The sequence below is a fragment of the Sus scrofa genome, chromosome 3 (assembly GCF_000003025.6).
Source record: "Sus scrofa isolate TJ Tabasco breed Duroc chromosome 3, Sscrofa11.1, whole genome shotgun sequence".
NCBI classification, from domain to species: Eukaryota; Metazoa; Chordata; class Mammalia; order Artiodactyla; family Suidae; genus Sus; species Sus scrofa.
The window spans coordinates 59,636,938-59,655,048 of record NC_010445.4 but is presented as its reverse complement, the minus strand read 5'-3'; the positions used below and the strand labels follow the sequence as shown (position 1 = coordinate 59,655,048).

The 18,111-nt window shown below is 40.7% G+C and overlaps 1 protein-coding gene across 1 annotated transcript in view; it reads left to right on the top strand.

Annotated features, from left to right (window-relative positions):
• KCMF1 (potassium channel modulatory factor 1) overlaps positions 1-18,111 on the top strand; it is an 86,437-nt gene that overhangs the window by 53,389 nt on the left and 14,937 nt on the right. Inside the window, exons 2-3 of the mRNA XM_021087303.1 lie at positions 964-1,131; positions 4,593-4,732. Coding sequence (XP_020942962.1) covers positions 964-1,131; positions 4,593-4,732 — 308 coding nt within the window. The remainder of the gene's footprint in view (positions 1-963; positions 1,132-4,592; positions 4,733-18,111) is intronic.

The following is an 18,111-nucleotide window of genomic DNA, read 5'->3' as shown; positions in this document are numbered from 1 at the left end:
CTTTGCCAGTCTGATTCCACTCTCTGTTTCTGCTACTTCTTTCTGATGGTGTTTTTTTGTTGGTGGTGGTATCTCGTGTATGAACTCTTATTCCTTGGAATTTTGTTTCTGCCAGATGCTTGGCGGCAGTTCTAGTTCAGGATCACTTTAAGTTAAATTCTTGAAAGTTCCCTTGTGGTGCAGTGGGTTAAAGATCTGGTGTTGCCACAGCTGTGGCATAGGCCACAACTTCAACATGCTTTCACTTCCCTGATCTGGGAACTTCTGTATGCCGTGGCCAAAATAATAATAATAATAATAATAATAATAATAAAATAAATTCTTCACCAGAAACCATTTGGAAGTCTGAATTTAGGCTCTTTACTTATAACCACAAACCAGCCCAGACTTCTTATAAGTCTTTTGTTGTTTTTTGTTTTTTGTTGTTTCGTTTTTTTGTTGTTGTTTCGTACCTAGTGGGAGGAGAATTTCACAGGCGAGTTTTGTAATCCCTAAGGAGGATTTTTAGCTCACCTGTATACTGAGGGTATATTAGCGTCTAAGCTTTGTAAGGAATTGCCTATCAGACACCCCACCATGGTAGACATTGGTGTTTGCTTCCTATGCTTTGTTTTTCCTGTAATACTGTGAAAATCTAAGCTCAGATTTTTCCAGGTAGATGCCCACCTCCTTTAGTGATTCCAGTTACCTGTTCCTCTTTCACTTGGTTTTTTATCCTCTTCCTAGTTCATCAAGACATTTGAAAAGTTGTTCTACATTTTGTCAGACATGAAGTTATTTTCATTAGGAGTGTAAATCCAGTAATAAATCCACTATATTGTTGAAAGTTCCCATATCATTTTACTATGTTGTTTCTAGTCATTTTGGAAAGGAAATATGGGGTTAGAAGTGCAGCTTTATAAAAATGAAATGGAGAATGGCCTTTTATGACTGCTAATTAATACTATTTCTTTTTCCTTATAGGTGTCAGCTGTGATGCATGTTTAAAAGGAAATTTTCGAGGTCGCAGATATAAGTGCTTAATTTGCTACGATTACGATCTTTGTGCATCTTGTTATGAAAGTGGTGCAACAACAACAAGGCATACAACTGACCACCCAATGCAGTGCATATTAACAAGGGTAGATTTTGGTACGTATTTATTTAAAATTCTGAATTATCATTTAGAATTGTGTGTATGTGTGAAGAAGTAAAGGCACAGTATTCTAACTCATTCCCAGTAGCATATGTGAGGCACCAAATTCTCTAAAAATAACATGAATCTTACTTTCATATTCCAAGTAATTATTTATCTTAATCATAGTTTATTTATGAAAGCCATTTGGAAATAAATACAACTGGCAAAGTATGAAATAGAAGAGTGCCTCAGTAAAGAAGGAATAAAGCTTAAACTGATTGTTCTTGCTAACAGTACACAAGTATTATTGCTCTAGTTATCAGGAAGCAGGTTATTTCTGCTGTTGATGCACTGTCAGCTAATAAGAAAAGCTTTAAATATTACCATGCTGTAATTTCTTACTTAGCACTTGTTACTCTCTGTCTTTTTTCAATTTAGATACACCTGTGGCATGTGGAAGTTTCTGGGCCAGGGATCAACCCATGCTGCTGCAGTGACAGTGCCAGATCCTTAACCCACTGCACCACAATAGAACTCCTATTATCTGTCTTCTTTGATTTGATTATAGCCATCCTAGTGGGTGTGAAGTTGTGGTGTCTCATGTAGTTTTGATGCTTGGTCATATTGACCATCTTTCCCTGTGCTGATTAGTTATGTGTATAAATGTCTATTCAGATCCTCGGCCCATTTTTTAATGGGGCAATATATCTTTTATTATTGAGATTTCATTGTTCTTTGTATATTCTGTATACAAGTTCCTTACAGATGGATGGTTTGCAGAAATTTTCTCGCATTCTGTGGCTTATCTTTTCCCTTTCTTGATGGTATGTTTTGAAGCACAAAAGTTTTAATTTTGATGTTAATTTTGGGGGGGGGGTGTCGTATCTAGGAAACCATTACCTAATCCAAGATCATGAAGAATTAAAACTGTGTTTTCATGTAAGAGTTTTATAATTTTAGTATTTACATTTAGATTTTGATACATTTTGAATTAATTTTTATGTGTAGAATGAGGTAGAAGTCCACCTTCATTCTTTCACACATAGATGTTCAGTTGTCCTAGAATCATTTGTTGAAAAGACTATTCTTTTTTATATATTTTTTTTTGTTTTGGTTTTTTTGTCTTTTGTCTTTTTAGGGCGACACCCACGGCATGTGGAGGTTCCCAGGCTAGGGGTCAGAGCTGCAGCCGCTGACCTACTACGCCACAGCCACAGCCACAGCAACACCCAGATCCTTAACCCACTGAGCAAGGCTGGGGATCAAACCCGAGTCCTCATGGATACTAGTTGGGTTTATTAACCACTGAGCCACAATGGGAACTCCAGAAAAGACTATTCTTTATCCAGGGAATTGTCTTGGCACTCTTATTAAAAGTCAGTTGACTAGAGAGAAGAGGAAAATTGGGGTGATGTTGGTGAAAGGATACAAAGTTTTGTTATGAAGATGAATAAGTTCTAGAGATCTAATGCACAGCATGTTGATGACCACAGAACAGTATTGTGTAGTGTACTTGAAATTTTCCAGGAGGATAGACTTTTTTTTTCCTTTACCCGTGGCATGCCGAAATTTCTGAGCCAGGAACCGAACCTGAGCCACAGCAGTGACAATGCTGGATCCTTAATCTCTAGGCCACTAGGGAACTCTAGGAGGACAGATCTTACATGAAATCTCTCCACACTTATACACACAGTGATAACTATCTAGAGGGAGAGATGGTAATTAGCTTGACTGGTGATCTTTTCACAATGTATACAAATTTTATAACATGAATATATATAATTTTTATGTCGAAGATATATTAATAAAGCTGTTAAAAATCAATCGACCATAAATGTCAATTTTTATTTCTGGACTCCCAATCTATTCCATTGATTTAAATGCCTCTCTGCCAGTACCACAGTGTCTCAACTGCGTAGTAATAAGCTTTGAAATTTAAAAAGTGCGAGTCTTCCAACTTTGTTCTTTTTCAAGAGTGTTTGTTTGGGTATTCTAGATCCCTTGAATTTGGGGTGAATTTTAGGATCAACTTGTCGAATTTCTGCAAAGGAGCCAACTGAGATTTTGATAGGAATTGTTTTGTATCTGTAGATGAGTTTGAAAGTAATGATATTAAACCTGCCAACCCATGAATGTGGTCTTTCTTTTATTTAGGTTATCTTTAATTTCTTTCAACAACATTTTCTATTATTAGAGGATGAATGTTATACTTCTTTTATTAAATGTATCCTAAATGTTTTATTCTTTTCTTATTGTAAATGGAATTTTTTTTTTTTTTATTTTATTTTGAGAGTTCCCTGGTGTCTCAGTGGGTTAAGGATCCAGTGTTGTCACTTCTGTGGCTCAGGTTCAGTCTCTGGCCTGGGAACTTCTGCATGCCATGGGCACAGCCAAAAAAAAAAAAATAGATAAAAAAATAAAGGTTCCCACATGTTCCCTTTCAGCCAGTATTCCTGATCTTAGGGGGAAGGCACCTAGTCTTTCACCCGTAAGTACGATGTTAGCTGTGCGTTTTCTTGTAGATGCCCTTTATCAGATGAGGAAGTGCTATTCTTTAATATAATTATCCCCACCAACCCCAAATTCACCTGGCAAGTCTTGTGGACATAATAAATGGTCAATATATACATAATGGGTAAATATTTTTGATAATCTAAATTTCCCTAGAAGTGAATGTGAACATATCTATCATATAGTAAACACTTTCGTTTTCTCTTCTCGCAAAAATAATCATATCCTCTTGAATTAGTTGCTTCTTTCACATTAAATAATGAGATCTTTGTGATGAGGTGGCAAAACATAGTAAGTATACTTAAATTGCATTTCCTTCTGTGGAGAAAATTAGACCTATTCCTTGAGATGTATTAATCAGGCAAACAAATTATTCCCACAGACTCTTACCAGTTGATCAGTTCTTCAGTAACCAAGTTGGGCAGAGTATGTTGTGGTAGTATACCCTTCAGGTTAGCAATTTCAGGAACTGAATGCTTAGTGTTCTTCCTGCTATATGAACCGTATGTTCTGTAGATGACAGCTCGTCTAGGAGTTAGCATGATGATCATTGTCATCTGTTGTTTTCCTCTGCTTACTCATGTTCCTGTATATGATACATGCTGCTGATTCTTTGTGTTGACATTGACATTGTCACAGTGTAGACAAATGTAAAGGAAAAAATAAATTACAATAAAATTAGAACCAGATGTGAACTTAGATATGTTTCAGAATTAAATGAAGAGATAAAAAGCTGTCTGCTATAAGGCTACAGTAGCAAGTGGAGAAGAAATTTTGGAAGAGAGTGAGGATGTTAGCGATGTAATAGAGGTGGTACCTAAGCCCGTCCTGACAGAGTGATGTTGTTGGTAGAGATTTCAGGCACACTTTTCTTTTACATTACTATACCATATGATTACATTTTTATATATTTCTTAAAACTAATAATAATTATTTCTCAATGCAACCCCACTCTACTTTTCAGATTTGTACTATGGTGGGGAAGCTTTCTCTGTAGAGCAGCCACAGTCTTTTACTTGTCCCTATTGTGGAAAAATGGGCTATACGGAGACATCTCTTCAAGAACATGTTACTTCTGAACACGCGGAAACATCAACAGAAGTGGTAAGTGAAGCAGCCTTGTACCTAAACGATGTGGTAAAGCACATGATTTCTAACCTAAATAAAGCCATGTCACTGCCATCTACCTCCTGCCCACTGAACTGATGTTATTTGCGTGATAATTCTTAAAACGATCTTCTGGCAGCAAATTTTACACATCCTGAGAGACTGTATGTGTACAAGATAAGGCTCCCCATTTGTCCACACCAGCCTTTCTTCCCTTGTTTCTAAAAGCACAATGTGGAATCTTGACCAAACTCAGGAACCTTCTGTAAACATGTTTTGAAAAGGTTTAAAGCACTTCAACCTGCAGCACATCTCTGTTTATAGTATTCTTTTTTTTTTTTTTTTTTTGTCTTTTTGCTATTTCTTGGGCTGCTCCTGCGGCATATGGAGGTTCCCAGGCTGGGTCTAATCAGAGCTGTAGCCACCGGCCTACGCCAGAGCCACAGCAACGCAGGATCATTAACCCACTGAGCAAGGCCAGGGACCGAACCCGCAACCTCATGGTTCCTAGTCGGATTCGTTAACCACTGCGCCACGACGGGAACTCCTGTTTATAGTATTCTTGCTCCCTGCTTGATTTTTCTTCTATAAGGAAGCTTACACCAGGAAAATTTAAATCTTTGGTCATATATGAGGTAGTAATTCGTTGCCACATCTCATTGTAACATATCACTAACCTTACTTGATTTTCATCAGATCATATCTCTTGCTTCAAAGGTCAAAGTTTTGAGGTCCCTAGAAGTTTTCTCCTACTCTGATATTTTCCAGTGGCTAGAAGCCAGGGATTCAGAATAATATACAAACAGTCTTGCCTTAAAAGCTTTTTGGATATTTTACTTGACATCTGAGCCAGCATATATCCAACTTGGAGAAATGATGAATGTACCCTGAAGAGTGCCCCCCCACCCCCACCCCTGATTTGGTAACAGTAGATAAAGTGAGCCAGGAGGGCTGGAACTGTGGCTGTGGAACCTGGAGAGTGTGGACACAGGCAGTCACACATGGCTTCAACTCGTCAGTCCCTAAACGTACTCAAAACAAACTAAGGAGTTCCCATTGTGGTGCAGTGGAAACGGATCTGACTAGGAACCATGAGGTTGCGGGTTCGATCCCTGGCCTCACTCGGTGGGTTAAGAATCTGGTATTGCCATGAACTGTGGTGTAGGCCGCAGATGCGGCTCAGATCTGGTGTTGCTGTGGCTGTGGTGTAGGCCAGCGGCTACAGCTCCGATTAGACCCCTAGCCTAGGAACCTCTATATACCTTGAGGGTGGCCCTGAAAAAAAAGACCAAAAAAAAAAAAAAAGAACTAACTGAAACTCCAGAGGAACAAAGTAGTGTGTCCAAGGATGTACAACTCGAAAGGGGCAGAACAGGTGTTTGAACTCAGCCAGAGTTCCTCTGGGCTGTAGAATCCCTGCTTAACCTCAGCCCCATTCTGTCTCCACTATAGCCCTGCTGTTAGAGTTGTGAGGAATACAGGTTCACTTTCATTCCCACTCACACTGCCAGTTTGATGTTAAAGTTGTTATAAGATTTATAGTTCAAATAGTTGGTAAATTTACATTATGTAGTCCTCAAGTCAAATGTTACCATTTAACGGCTCAGAAATGCTCTCATCTTGCCACTTGGGGAACCTCAGAACACTACCATCACACTTCACAAGTGTTCTTAATCTGTTCTTTTTATTCTGCAGAGGTGATTTTGTTGCATTTTGGAACAGTCAAAAAACGGTGTGAAGAATACTGATTTGATTACCTTTCTATCCTGGTTCTTGTGGAAAAGTGGAAATAATTTCTCTTTGATTTAATTTCTAAGTTGGGGTATTTATTTACCTAGCTGTAATACCAGGCATTCTTGTATTGTAAACCAGGGATTCTTAAGTCATTATTATATTAGTCAATAGGCCTGAGTATAATACGTGCTTTCATCACCCCATTGGACAACAGCTTAGGTTTCCACATCCAAAATTGGAGAACGCAGTGGAAATTTAAGTGTTCTCCATGACTGAAAAGCCATTCCTTTTTTTCAAATAAGAATCAACCACCAGCAGCCTTGCTTTTTTTTTTTTCCAGAAAGTAAATACAATGTATTTATACTTTTTTTTTTTTTTTTCCTGGCCACACGCATGGCATGTGGAAGTTCCCAGGTCGGGGATGGAACCCAAGCCACAACGGTGACAGTGCCGATCCTTAACCCACTGAACCACCAAGGACCTCCTCACAATTTATTTATACTCCATATATAGTTTAAAAATTAAATGCCATCTACAAATGGCTTTGTGGTCTGTCTCTCATAAGTTGTATTCAGTTATGTGCTTCATTTAGTTCCCCAACTCTTGGAACATAGCTCAAGGCAGAAGCCATACTGTTGTTTTGTTTTGTTTTGTTTCTTTGTCTTTTTAGGGCCACACCCACGGCAAATGGAGGTTCCCAGGCCAGGGATCGAATTGGAGCTGTAGCCACTGGCCTATGCCACAGCAACGTTAAATTTGAGCCGCATCTGCAACCTATGCTACAGCTCATGGCAATGTCAGATCCTTAACCCACTGAGTGAGGCCAGGGATCAGAACCTGCATCCTCATGGGTAGTAGTCAGGTTCATTTCCACTGAGCTACGACAGGATCTCCCCATACTGTTTTTTCATATTAGTGTTTGTGGAAATTTTTAAGGATTTCTCCCTCTTGACCAGCTCTTAGTCTGCATGACCACTGCATCTGCCTCTGTTCCCACCCGTAACACACCCAGACCTCTGAAAGTGAAAAATAGCAAGCAGACAAGAATCTTTGATGTGAAAGTACATGATTCTTTGAATCGTATAGGTCATGTCCTAGGTCTGGGGCTGGCATTTAGCAGGTGCACCACATATGGCGCACTGATTAGTGTCCATGCTGAAGGATTGATGCCTCTTCCATAACAGTTGTTAAATGTTTTGAATTCCTCTCAGTGTATATGTGAAGCATGTTGTCACCTGTGATGTGTTATAGGTATACATAATGTCCAGGTGATGTATTACTGTGTGTCCCCACTCAACACCCTCCCTGCTGTGTTTTGCCAAGTTATGGTAATTGAAATATTTTTTTAATTCTAGAGTTCAAGAGGGACTCATGTCATTTTGGTAGAGAAGATTCACATAATAACTGACTGTATCTCCTTTTTTATCTCTGTTTATATTTTTCTTTCTAAATACTCAGTTTGCTCTCTTGTCTTTGACCCTGTGATTCCTGCATGTGTCATCTGCACCTTCCTTTAGGATGTAAGGATGTCACTCCTCTCACCAGCATCCCTTTGGAACATTTAAGGGCGAGAGGATATATCACTGCTGATATTACTGTCACTGCTAGTAAGCATTTACCGATACCTGACACAGCCAGAAGACAGCTGTGGAAGGTTAATTTTTAAAACAACTTCGTAGCCCTTGTCTATATTTTTGTCTCCTTTTTCAACTTGTGGACTCTAAGGCCTCAATCTAAGATTTGCTTCTATTTTTAATATTAATTTAAGATTACTCAAGAGGCTTTTGATTTTGAGGTTATAGAGGACCCTTTTAAAACTAGATATTAGGAGAAACAACGTCTGACAGAATGCATAGTTAAGCTGATTAAAAAATTTAAAAGCAGGTTGGGTATAGTCTCAGGAGTGTTTTTGTAAACACTAAATCTAATAAAGAGTGTGATTTTTGAAGTTAAGTACAAGTTCTTACAAACCCTCATGGTTATAAAATCTGGTCTTTTGGGACAACTAACTAGATTTTGGTTGTGAGAAGAATTAAGTGGGGAGGTAGCACAGTATATACTTATCCAGATCCATCTACCAGGTAGTACTAGTGAACACTAGAGCTCTGATGGGATTGCAGACATGAAGGATCCTAACATTAAGGAAATGTTAGGAATGTGGAGAATCATTGGGAAGAGCTTTTCTTCTAACATAAAAACATTAAGCAAAACTCCTGAAATTTTTCTTAAATTTTATTTGAGCTGACTTGCCCTGCAGCAAATTAGAAAGCCTTCAGGGATTTTGTTGTTTTTACTTTTTTATTTTATTATTTATTTATTTAGACTTTTTAGGACCCGCACCCACAGCATATGGAGGTTCCCAGGCTAGGCGTCAAATCGGAGCTGTAGCTGCTGGCCTACACCACAGCCACAGCAACACCAGATCTGAGCCGTGCCTGTGACCTACACCACAGCTCATGGCAACGCCAGATCCTTAACCCACTGAACGAGGCCGGGGATCAAACCCGAGTCCTCATGGATACTAGTCCGGCTCGTTTCCTCTGAGCCACGATGGAAACTCCTGAATTTCATTTTAAAAAGACTTTGTTGTGGGGTGGGGGGTGATGGTCATGCCTGTGGCATACAGAGGTTCCTGGGTCAAGGGTCAAATCTGAGCCATGGCAATAACCAATGCCAGATCCTTAATCTGAGGAGCCACCAGGGAACTGAAAAGCCTATTTTAATTCATAGATATGTAGAGCTAACTTCCCAACACATTTATTTCCTTACTAGGAGCAGTAATAGTGGAGTGAACTATAATTTTTTGCAAATTTTCTATTGAATTTTGTACATTTTCTTAAATATAATGATCTGTTTATCCTTATAACCAGGTAATCCAAAAAGGTAAGCCTTTAAAAGCCAAATACACATTTTTTTAAATTAGGCTTTAATTGACTTAATGTCTGTATCCTTCTTCAGTAAAGAATGCAGCTGGGATATTCCCACTATGGTGGGTTAACGGATCCATGCCGGAAGTTCCCATTATGGCACAGCAGAAACAAACCCAGCTAGTATCCATGAGAATGCCGGTTCGATCCCTGGCCTCACTCAGTGGGTAAGGGATCCGGCGTTTCTGTGAGCTGTGGTGTAGATCACAGACTCAGTTCGTATCCCACGTTTCTGAGGCTGTGGCGTAGGCCAGCAGCCCCAGCTCCAATTCAACCCCTAGCCTGGAAATTCCGTATTCCACAGATGTGGCCATTTAAACAAAAGAAAAAAAAAAAAAAAAAAGAGTGCAGTTGGATCTATCTACCTTTTTGTGAACTAACCAATGGTATTTAATAATAGCGGAGGAAAACATAGGATTTGAAAAATACAGGTACTACAGGCAACCACATTGCTGCTACTCAACTGCATTTAGCTAGAGAGGTTATAGAAGTTCAGGATTTGGTACTTGCACCATTTGTGCTTTTCATTACTTTTGACTCAGAACACTTTCTATTTTTTAAATCTCTTTTTCTATCTTTGGTATTTGGCTATCTTTGCACATCTTTAATAATAATTATTTTGAACATATTTGCTTGTTTAAAATCAGATAGTTATACTTTTGATTTTAAGAGTGATCTAGAGCTTTTGGTATCCCAGAAGATATTTTTTTTTTGTCTTTTTAGGGGTGCACCCATGGCATATGGAGGTTCCCAGGCTAGGGGTCTAATGAGAGCTGTAGCCACGGGCCTATGCCACAGCCACAGCAACGCCAGATCTGAGCCACGTCTGTGACCTATACCACAGCACACGGCAACGCCGGATCCTTAACCCACTGAGCATGGCCAGGGATCAAGCCTGCAACCTCATGGTTCCTAGTCAGATTTGTTTCCACCCAGCAGATTTTTGAGTTGATAGCAGGGAAAAGAATGATAGGAGATACTTTGGAGATTCCAGATTGTTCTAGGATAATCTATAATGTATGTGATTGTCCTGATATTTTAGAAGACATTTCTCTAAGAAATCAGTTCCTTAAGGTGATATGAAGACCAGGAGGAGGCTCGCTTGAAATATAATGAAAATGAGATGATAAAACTTTTCTGGAAAGGTCTCATGCCTGGTAATTCAGAGTATATTGTTATCTCTGGGTGGAGTTTTCATTGCTCTGTACTTTGCTGTTGAATTAAACTTCTGTGGGGGAAGGTGAATGGGCCGTTTTCAGAATGGGAAGAACTAATGTGAGGGGTAAGAGAGCAGCAGGTGTTAGAGACATTCATTTTGAATTCTTTTTTCCTTTGGCTACTGGTGTGGTTTCTTCTTTGTCCTTTGAAATACCGATTTGTCCAGTTCAGTGTCCACACAGCTAATTTTAAGTCAGTGCATAGAAATGTTTTGCAGGGCCAGCAGAAAGATTTGTAGAAAGAGTGCTATAAAGATAGGAGCTCTCTGGTAGCTCTTGGCAAATTACAAGGTAGCTCAGAAGTTCTTCACATACTTTTCAGCCTTGTCTCTTCCTCTCCTACCACGTCTTTTCCCATTGTGTCCCTTAGGTTAGAAAAACTGGTTAAGAAAATTATTTGAAGGTGCTAATCTCAGTATTTGTAGCTGAGGTTATTTTTTCTAGGAAGTTCTACCAAACTCAGCCTCACTTGACAAACTGGTTATGCTCTTAGAAGAAGAGGATCCAAAGCTTCTGTCATTGCCAGACTCTAAGCTCATTATAAACAACATAAAACCACTAAAGTAGGTAGAGTCATTTCTCATTTTTCACTGAGGTGCTTGCTGGCTTGCCGTTCCTCCCCACACCTCTTCCCCTGCGGCTCACAGAGCTTACTGACAGCATTCAGAGTAAAGGGTTCCTGTTTCCTTTCCTTGCTCTGTTTGAAAGTGAGATAAGCTCACCCCAGGAGAGGTGCAAAAAGTAAAGCTTCCATCAGGGTTTTTCTTTTGGTAAGAATGGATATGAATGCTCATATCCAGAGTGAATTGTGGACAGGATAAAGAAATGGGGCAGCTCTGGAGTTCCCGTCGTGGCGCAGTGGTTAACGAATCTGACTAGGAACCATGAGGTTGCAGGTTCGATCCCTGCCCTTGCTCAGCGAGTTAATGATTCGGCGTTGCCGTGAGCTGTGGTGTAGGTCGCAGACGCAGCTCTGATCCCTAGTTGCTGTGGCTCTGGTGTAGGCTGGTGGCTACAGCTCTGATTGGACCCCTAGCCTGGGAACCTCCATATGCCACGGGAGCAGCCCAAGAAGTGGAAAAAAGACAAAGAAAAAAAGAAATAGGGCAGCTCTGACCCCTTTGCAGATGTTTTTCATTGTAGCTAAGTTATGGTTTTCAAGTTTTATGAATTCTCAGGACATCAGTATACACATGTAATTTAAATTTCTGTCCAGGAAGCATGTTTAAAACCAAAACTTGGAGTTCCTGTTGTGGCGCAGTGGAAATGAATCTGACTAGGAACCATGAGATTGCGTGTTCGATCCCTGGCCTTGCTCATTGGGTTAAGGATCTGGCATTGCTGTGGCTGTGGCATAGGCCAGCAGCTGTAGCTCCAGTGAGACCCCTAGCCTGGGAACCTCCATATGCCTCCAGTGCAACCCTAAAAAAAAAGGCAAAAAAAGACCAAAAAAACAAACCAAAAAAAAACTACCAAAACTTGTAATTATTTAGTACTTTTAAATCTTGTATAAAAATGTAAGGAAAACTGCAATTTTTGTATTTAACAAAAACTCCCTAACATTCTTTATGCTCTGTCAATGTGCTCACTTAAATCTTAAAAGAACCTGTATCTGTATTGGCAAAATGGCCAGGTTACATGTAGCTCCAACTTAGATTGTTCTAAAGAAGGCCCAAAAGGAGTTTATTGACCATGTGGCCTGTGCTTTTTGTTCTCAAGGCAAAACTTTACTTTTATCTTATTTTCATTATGTCTGCAGATTTTATTAAATAAATTACTGTTAATTGGCAAGGGATCCAAAAACCTGGACTTATCAATTAGCCTTGGCAGTTGTTAGTTCAGTAGCATGTCGGCTCTTTTTTAGTATAAGGATTAAAACTTTAGTATAAGGATTAAAACTTCCACACCCACAGCATGTGGAAGTTCCTGGGCCAGGAATCAAACCCACATCATAGCAGTGACCTAAGCCACAGCAGTGACAGTGCTCGATCCTCAACCCTCTAGGCCACGAGGGAACTCCACTAAGGGGTCAGTTATTAAGAAGAGCTTGAACAGAGAAATATTTCCTGGTCTTTCTCAAGACTTCATACATTCATGGCTTCTCACTATGTCTCTCGGAGTATTAACTAAGAATATTACACTTATTACGTGAAGTGTGGGGTAGTGCTTTCTGAAGTCATCAAATCCTTGGAGTCAGACATGGTGGCCATGAGCATGACAGATTTAAAACATGGCCTCTACCGCACTAAAAACCAAACTAGCTCTTCTGACACAGCTGGATAAAAATGTAAGAAGGAGTCAGGGCTTTGTGACTTGAGGTAGGCCTTGAAAAGGGGGTGTTATTTTGAAAAGTGGACCGAATGAGAAGAGACATGAACCCAAATTCATTGTTGAGAAAGAACATATATAGTAGGTGGAGAGGATGGTACGGGATTGATTTGTTATGGAAGTAGTAGGAAATAAAATTGAATGAGCCAAGTGAGGTCAGATAATAGAGAACCTTTAAACTAGACTTGGCTTGGTGGTCAGTCGAGAAGTTAACCCCTATACAGGGGACTGACATTTTCTCCATCATTTTGCCACCGAGGCTTTCACTTGGGAAGGGAAGGATGGTAGGGTTTGAGTGATTGTGGGTCTTTTGAAACGGGATGAACCTTATCATAATGACTATGTGGATGAGCATGGATCAAAAAAGGATAGAAATTACAAAGAAGCTTTTGCTGCCTGTAATAAGATTACAATTGTCAGAGAAATGATGCCTCAGACATTTAGTGTCACAGAAAGTAACAATCAAAATGGTATAGGGAAATCTACAGCTTTTGTACAGATATTCATGTAAAAAAAAAGTTTCTTGTAGTTCCCTGGTGGCTCAATGAGTTAAGGATCTGACATTGTCACTGCTGTGGCTTGGGTCGCTGCCATGGTAAAGGTTCAATCCTTGGCCTGGGAACTTCTGCATGCCTTAGGTGCAGGGGGAAAAAAAGTTTCTCATGGATCTAAAATTAGATCAAAGAAGTAAATGAATTTATCAAGTTTGTGATCCAGAAGCATGGTCAAGAAATGCCAGTTGCCAAGGCAGTTATTTCACTTAAGGTGTTGACTGTTAAGAACAAGCATGGTGGGAGTTCCCTTTGTGGTTCAGCAGTTAACGAACCTGACTAGGATCCATGAGGATGTGGGTTCAACCCCTGACCTCGCTCACACCATGAGCTGTGGTGTAGGTCGCAGACACAGCTCAGATCCAGCATTGCTGTGGCTGTGGTGTAGGCCGGTGGCTGTAGCTCCGATTCGACCCCTAGCCTGGGAACTTCCATATGCTGTGAGTGGGGCCCTAAAAAGCCAAAAAAAAAAAAAAAAAAAAGATAAGAAAAAGAAGAAGCATGGTGTCCCAGAGTCTGAGTTCAAGGGCAGTTTCAAGTCGTCTGAGAAGATGATGCAACGAAGTAAATCCTCATGGTGAGGAACCAGCCTAGCTCAGCAGCATCTGCCTGATGATTTGGTGAAAGGCTAGCCTCTATAATAATGCTGCAGTCCTATTTCAGTTAAAACCAGGTTCTATGCTGGATCAGATAGACAGTTTTTTAAAATGCATATTTTAAAATACCAGTGAACAAAATGGGCAAGAAAGGCATTATGAAGCCTATCCCTAAAAGGGGGTGGGAGGAGAGTGAGGAGAAAAGAACTCATCATGTCATGGGAACTTAACTCTCCCTTGTTTTTAAAGCACTCTAGGAGTTCTCTCATGGCAGAGTGGGTTAGATTAAGGATCTAGTATTGTCGCTATAGCCGCTCGGGTTGCTGCTGTGGCATGGGTTCGATCCCTGGCCTGGAACTTCTTTATGGCGCAGACCCAGCTCCCAAAAATTAATAAAATAAAGCACCGTGCAGTAGCCAGACAGAGGATGCGATCTGTAGTGGGTGTTCAAGAAAGAGGCTGGGGGAAATCTGAACTTGCTTTAGACTACTTGATAGTTGTATGGCGTTCTTGCTTAAAAACAAAAGCCTAGCATGCTGATTTTAAATTATTTTTGTATGGACATAACCTGTCACAGGAAAAACGGTTTTGCAATTTCAGTAGTGCCTTGGTATTTACATGTGAAACGATGACTTGAGAAGGTGTGTTCTAGACGCTGGTGACCACTTACGTTAAGACTCTGCCCTGACTGGTTGCCCGCTGGCCATCATACACTGGGACCATGTGGGGAATCGGAAGCCCCGTTGTTTTGGCGTGGGGCTCACCTCACCACGTTGGTTTAGGCTTCCCAAAGGGCTGCAGGTAGAAAGCAGGACTGATGTGCTCTGATGTGCTCCCCTGTGGCAGATGAAGCTCGGGGGTGGGGGGGGAGGGAGCTCTGAAGCAAGGGCAAAGATGGCTAAGGCTGAGAATGGCAAGGACACTTGTGAATAGGCTGTGGGGGGTAGTACATAATGCCATCTGGTGTTTCGTACAATGGGGTAAGTGTTTTTCAATACCATGGTCTGTTTAAGCTAGATTTATCAGACTTTCTAATTATAAAACACCTGAGACCCTTGTCAAACTCCACATTCCACAAACCTTTCAGAGTCGCTTTCCAGGCAGGGATTAGGAAACTATATTTTTAACAAATACTCGAGATAAATTATATCCTTAGCCAAGTTGAGGGAACATTTGACTTAAGCTAATTCAGTGAGCCTTAATGTTGACAAATTGTTTAAGTTAAGCTAATGTGTTAGCTAAAATCAATGGAATTTTCCTGTTTGAGTGATAGGTATTTCTGTACCATTGTGGCAGTGGAGGTATGATAACTATTAAAATTGACAAACTCATAATTTTAGGGTTAATAGTTTATCCTCTGTGTGGAACTTCCCTGTCCTGTAAAAGGTATCAAGTACCATCCTGTGGAGGTAGATGCCTTCAGAGCATGGCCGAATTTGTACCCCAGAGGGCCAGAGTGGTGTCTCGCCCTCTCTCACTCCCCCCTCTTCCCTTTTGCTCCTGGCCCACTTTGCTCTTGTTTTTCTCTCTTCCCCTTGTTCCCTCCATTATCCCTCAGAAAGTACAGCCTTGAGTTACCAAAGTTTTTATCCTAAAACATGAGTTAGCTCGCTAAGTGTAACATGTAAAAACTTGCAAGGTGACCAGGCCTCTGGTGCCATCAGCACTTGGTTTTCCCTTCCTGGTCCTCATCTGGATTAGCTCCAGGTGGCCCAAGGGTGCAGCGTCTTCCACTTGGTTCTAATCTTGTCTCTTAATTTTTCTGCACCAGTTGCCAAAATAGAGGACCCTCCCACCCTGTAATTCCTCATCCTTGGTAGTTTTGTCCCTAGTCATTAGGGAAGTGTTTGTTTTGGTGTTACTTCTCTTGAATGAGGCAGTCTGAATACCTTCATCCTGCCATCAGCTGTTTACCTCTAGAATGAAATCTAAAAGATTTTGAGTTACAGAACTGAAATTAACATAGAGTATTGAAGGATCTTGATTTTTTTTTTTTTCCCTATTTTACCTCTCTTTCTCAAAGATAGGGACATTCTTTGTCTGTCTGGTATCCATATTTCTCTGTTCTGTCCTTCTGGGAATGCATGTTCTCAGTGAGACTTTGTTCATTTACACACATCTTCAGAGAACTGCAACCGCTGCAGCATTTTTATGCACTTCAGGTTATGCATAGAGTTTATCCAAAGGCCAGTCTGAAAGGAAATATCCTAGAAGGAAGATGACTTTTCCTTTTGGTGGTTGTTTTCTCTTTGGATAAAAATCTTATGCATGATCTGGAAGTTGTTTCTGCTTCTTTAAACCTTACTGGTCTTTTTGCTTTAAGCAAATCTGGTCACAAATCCCAAACAAGAAAGAAATCACATGTCCTGCATTTCTCAAAAAGAGTTTACAAGACTGACACATGTGAAAAGTAAAATAAGTGTATCAGACTCTGCCCCACAGTGTCACAGCACAGAAATGGTACCAAACTCTAAGTTCCTTGTAAAGAGAGAGTTGATAATCTGTAAACTTGTGAACAGATCAAATTACTTTTCTCTCTGACAGAGAAAAAAGTATCTGACCACCTTTCTGGCATCTTCTCAAAAAGGCACAAGCCTGTCTATCTACTTCTTTCTCTCATAGGTTTGTCCCATCCTGGCCTCCTTACTTTCTTTGCACATTGTCTTGCTTAAATGTTATTTTTCATGAGAATTTTTAGGTTTTCTTAAGGCTGTTTCCCCGAGTCCTGGGGCAGATGATCAGCACAGCTGACTGACTGCACACAGAGGAACTGGAATCACATCGCTTCTGCTTTCTTGTCATTAGAAAATGGGGATTTGTGTTCGCTTTGGCTCGAGGCATCAGAGTAGTTTGTTCTCCCTCCATATCCCAGGGTTGTCCTTCCGTTCTGCCACTCTCTTCTGCTCTGCTGTGAACTGGCAGTAAGGTCACCCAAAGGCCCAGCTTTACTCCCAGTGAAAGAACCCAGGCAGTGGCACATGTATTGGCCAGATAACTCTCGTATCCTACCTCGGCTCTCCCACCCCTGGAGGGACACAGCTGAAACCTTTAACTCCATGTCCTGGGGCTCCATCGTTGTGCTCCTTTGCATCAGACCTCGCTTCTTGGCTCTGTTCCTTAAGGTTGAAGTGCTTCATACTTCAAGGCTTGGCTACCACTCTTAGTCCATCATCTGCCCAGCTGGATTTCTAGAAGACCTTTCCTCTGAAAATTCCTGTGCTTTTTTACCCTCTCTCCTGCCTTCTGTTTCACCACTTCTGGTGAAACTGCTGTTTCCAAAACCACATTCCCAACCTACCAAGTCTCTTCTGCCCATGGACACGTTGTAGTTCTGCATCCTCCTTCTCTCCCTGGCCCACAGGGAGGTTACCTTCTACTCCTTGACCTTGCTCTGATCACATGCTTTTGTCCTACTTCCCATCCCTCTGAGAAATAAAGTTTTAAAAATGGTCTCCCTCCCCCCCCTGCCCCGCCCCGCCCCTGGTTCCCCCTTGGAAGTTCCATTCATGAATTGATAGAACATATTTGCCTATTATTAATAATCATTGACTTTCTTACTGTACCACATTGAGAATATTTTAAACTTATGCAATTGAATTTTTAATGGGAGTTTTGCTGTCTTGTTTGGCTATTGGTCCTTAAGTCTAGCTTCCTTTGGGGAAGCTTATGTCTTAGCCTTTACCATTCAAGACTGAACTTAGTCAGACATGAATGTGCAGTAAATAGCACATTAAAAACTTCTTTTTATGGAAACTGATTTACTAGACCATGCAGATGAATCAGCCAGAATGTTAGAAGTCTTTGCCAGAGCTCAGGTTTGACCTGTGTGTTTAGTTGTCTGTATGACACTGCCAGATGGTTTGCTTAGTGGAGAGTCACAGCATCGGTGCCTGCGGGTCTTGTTCAGCTTCCACTGCTGTTCACTAGCTCAGGATCTGCTATGGTTTTGCCTGGTTACAACCTGGTCAAGGTAACATTTACAGTAAAATATTCATCCAGAAAGATGTCTGATCAATGTTCATC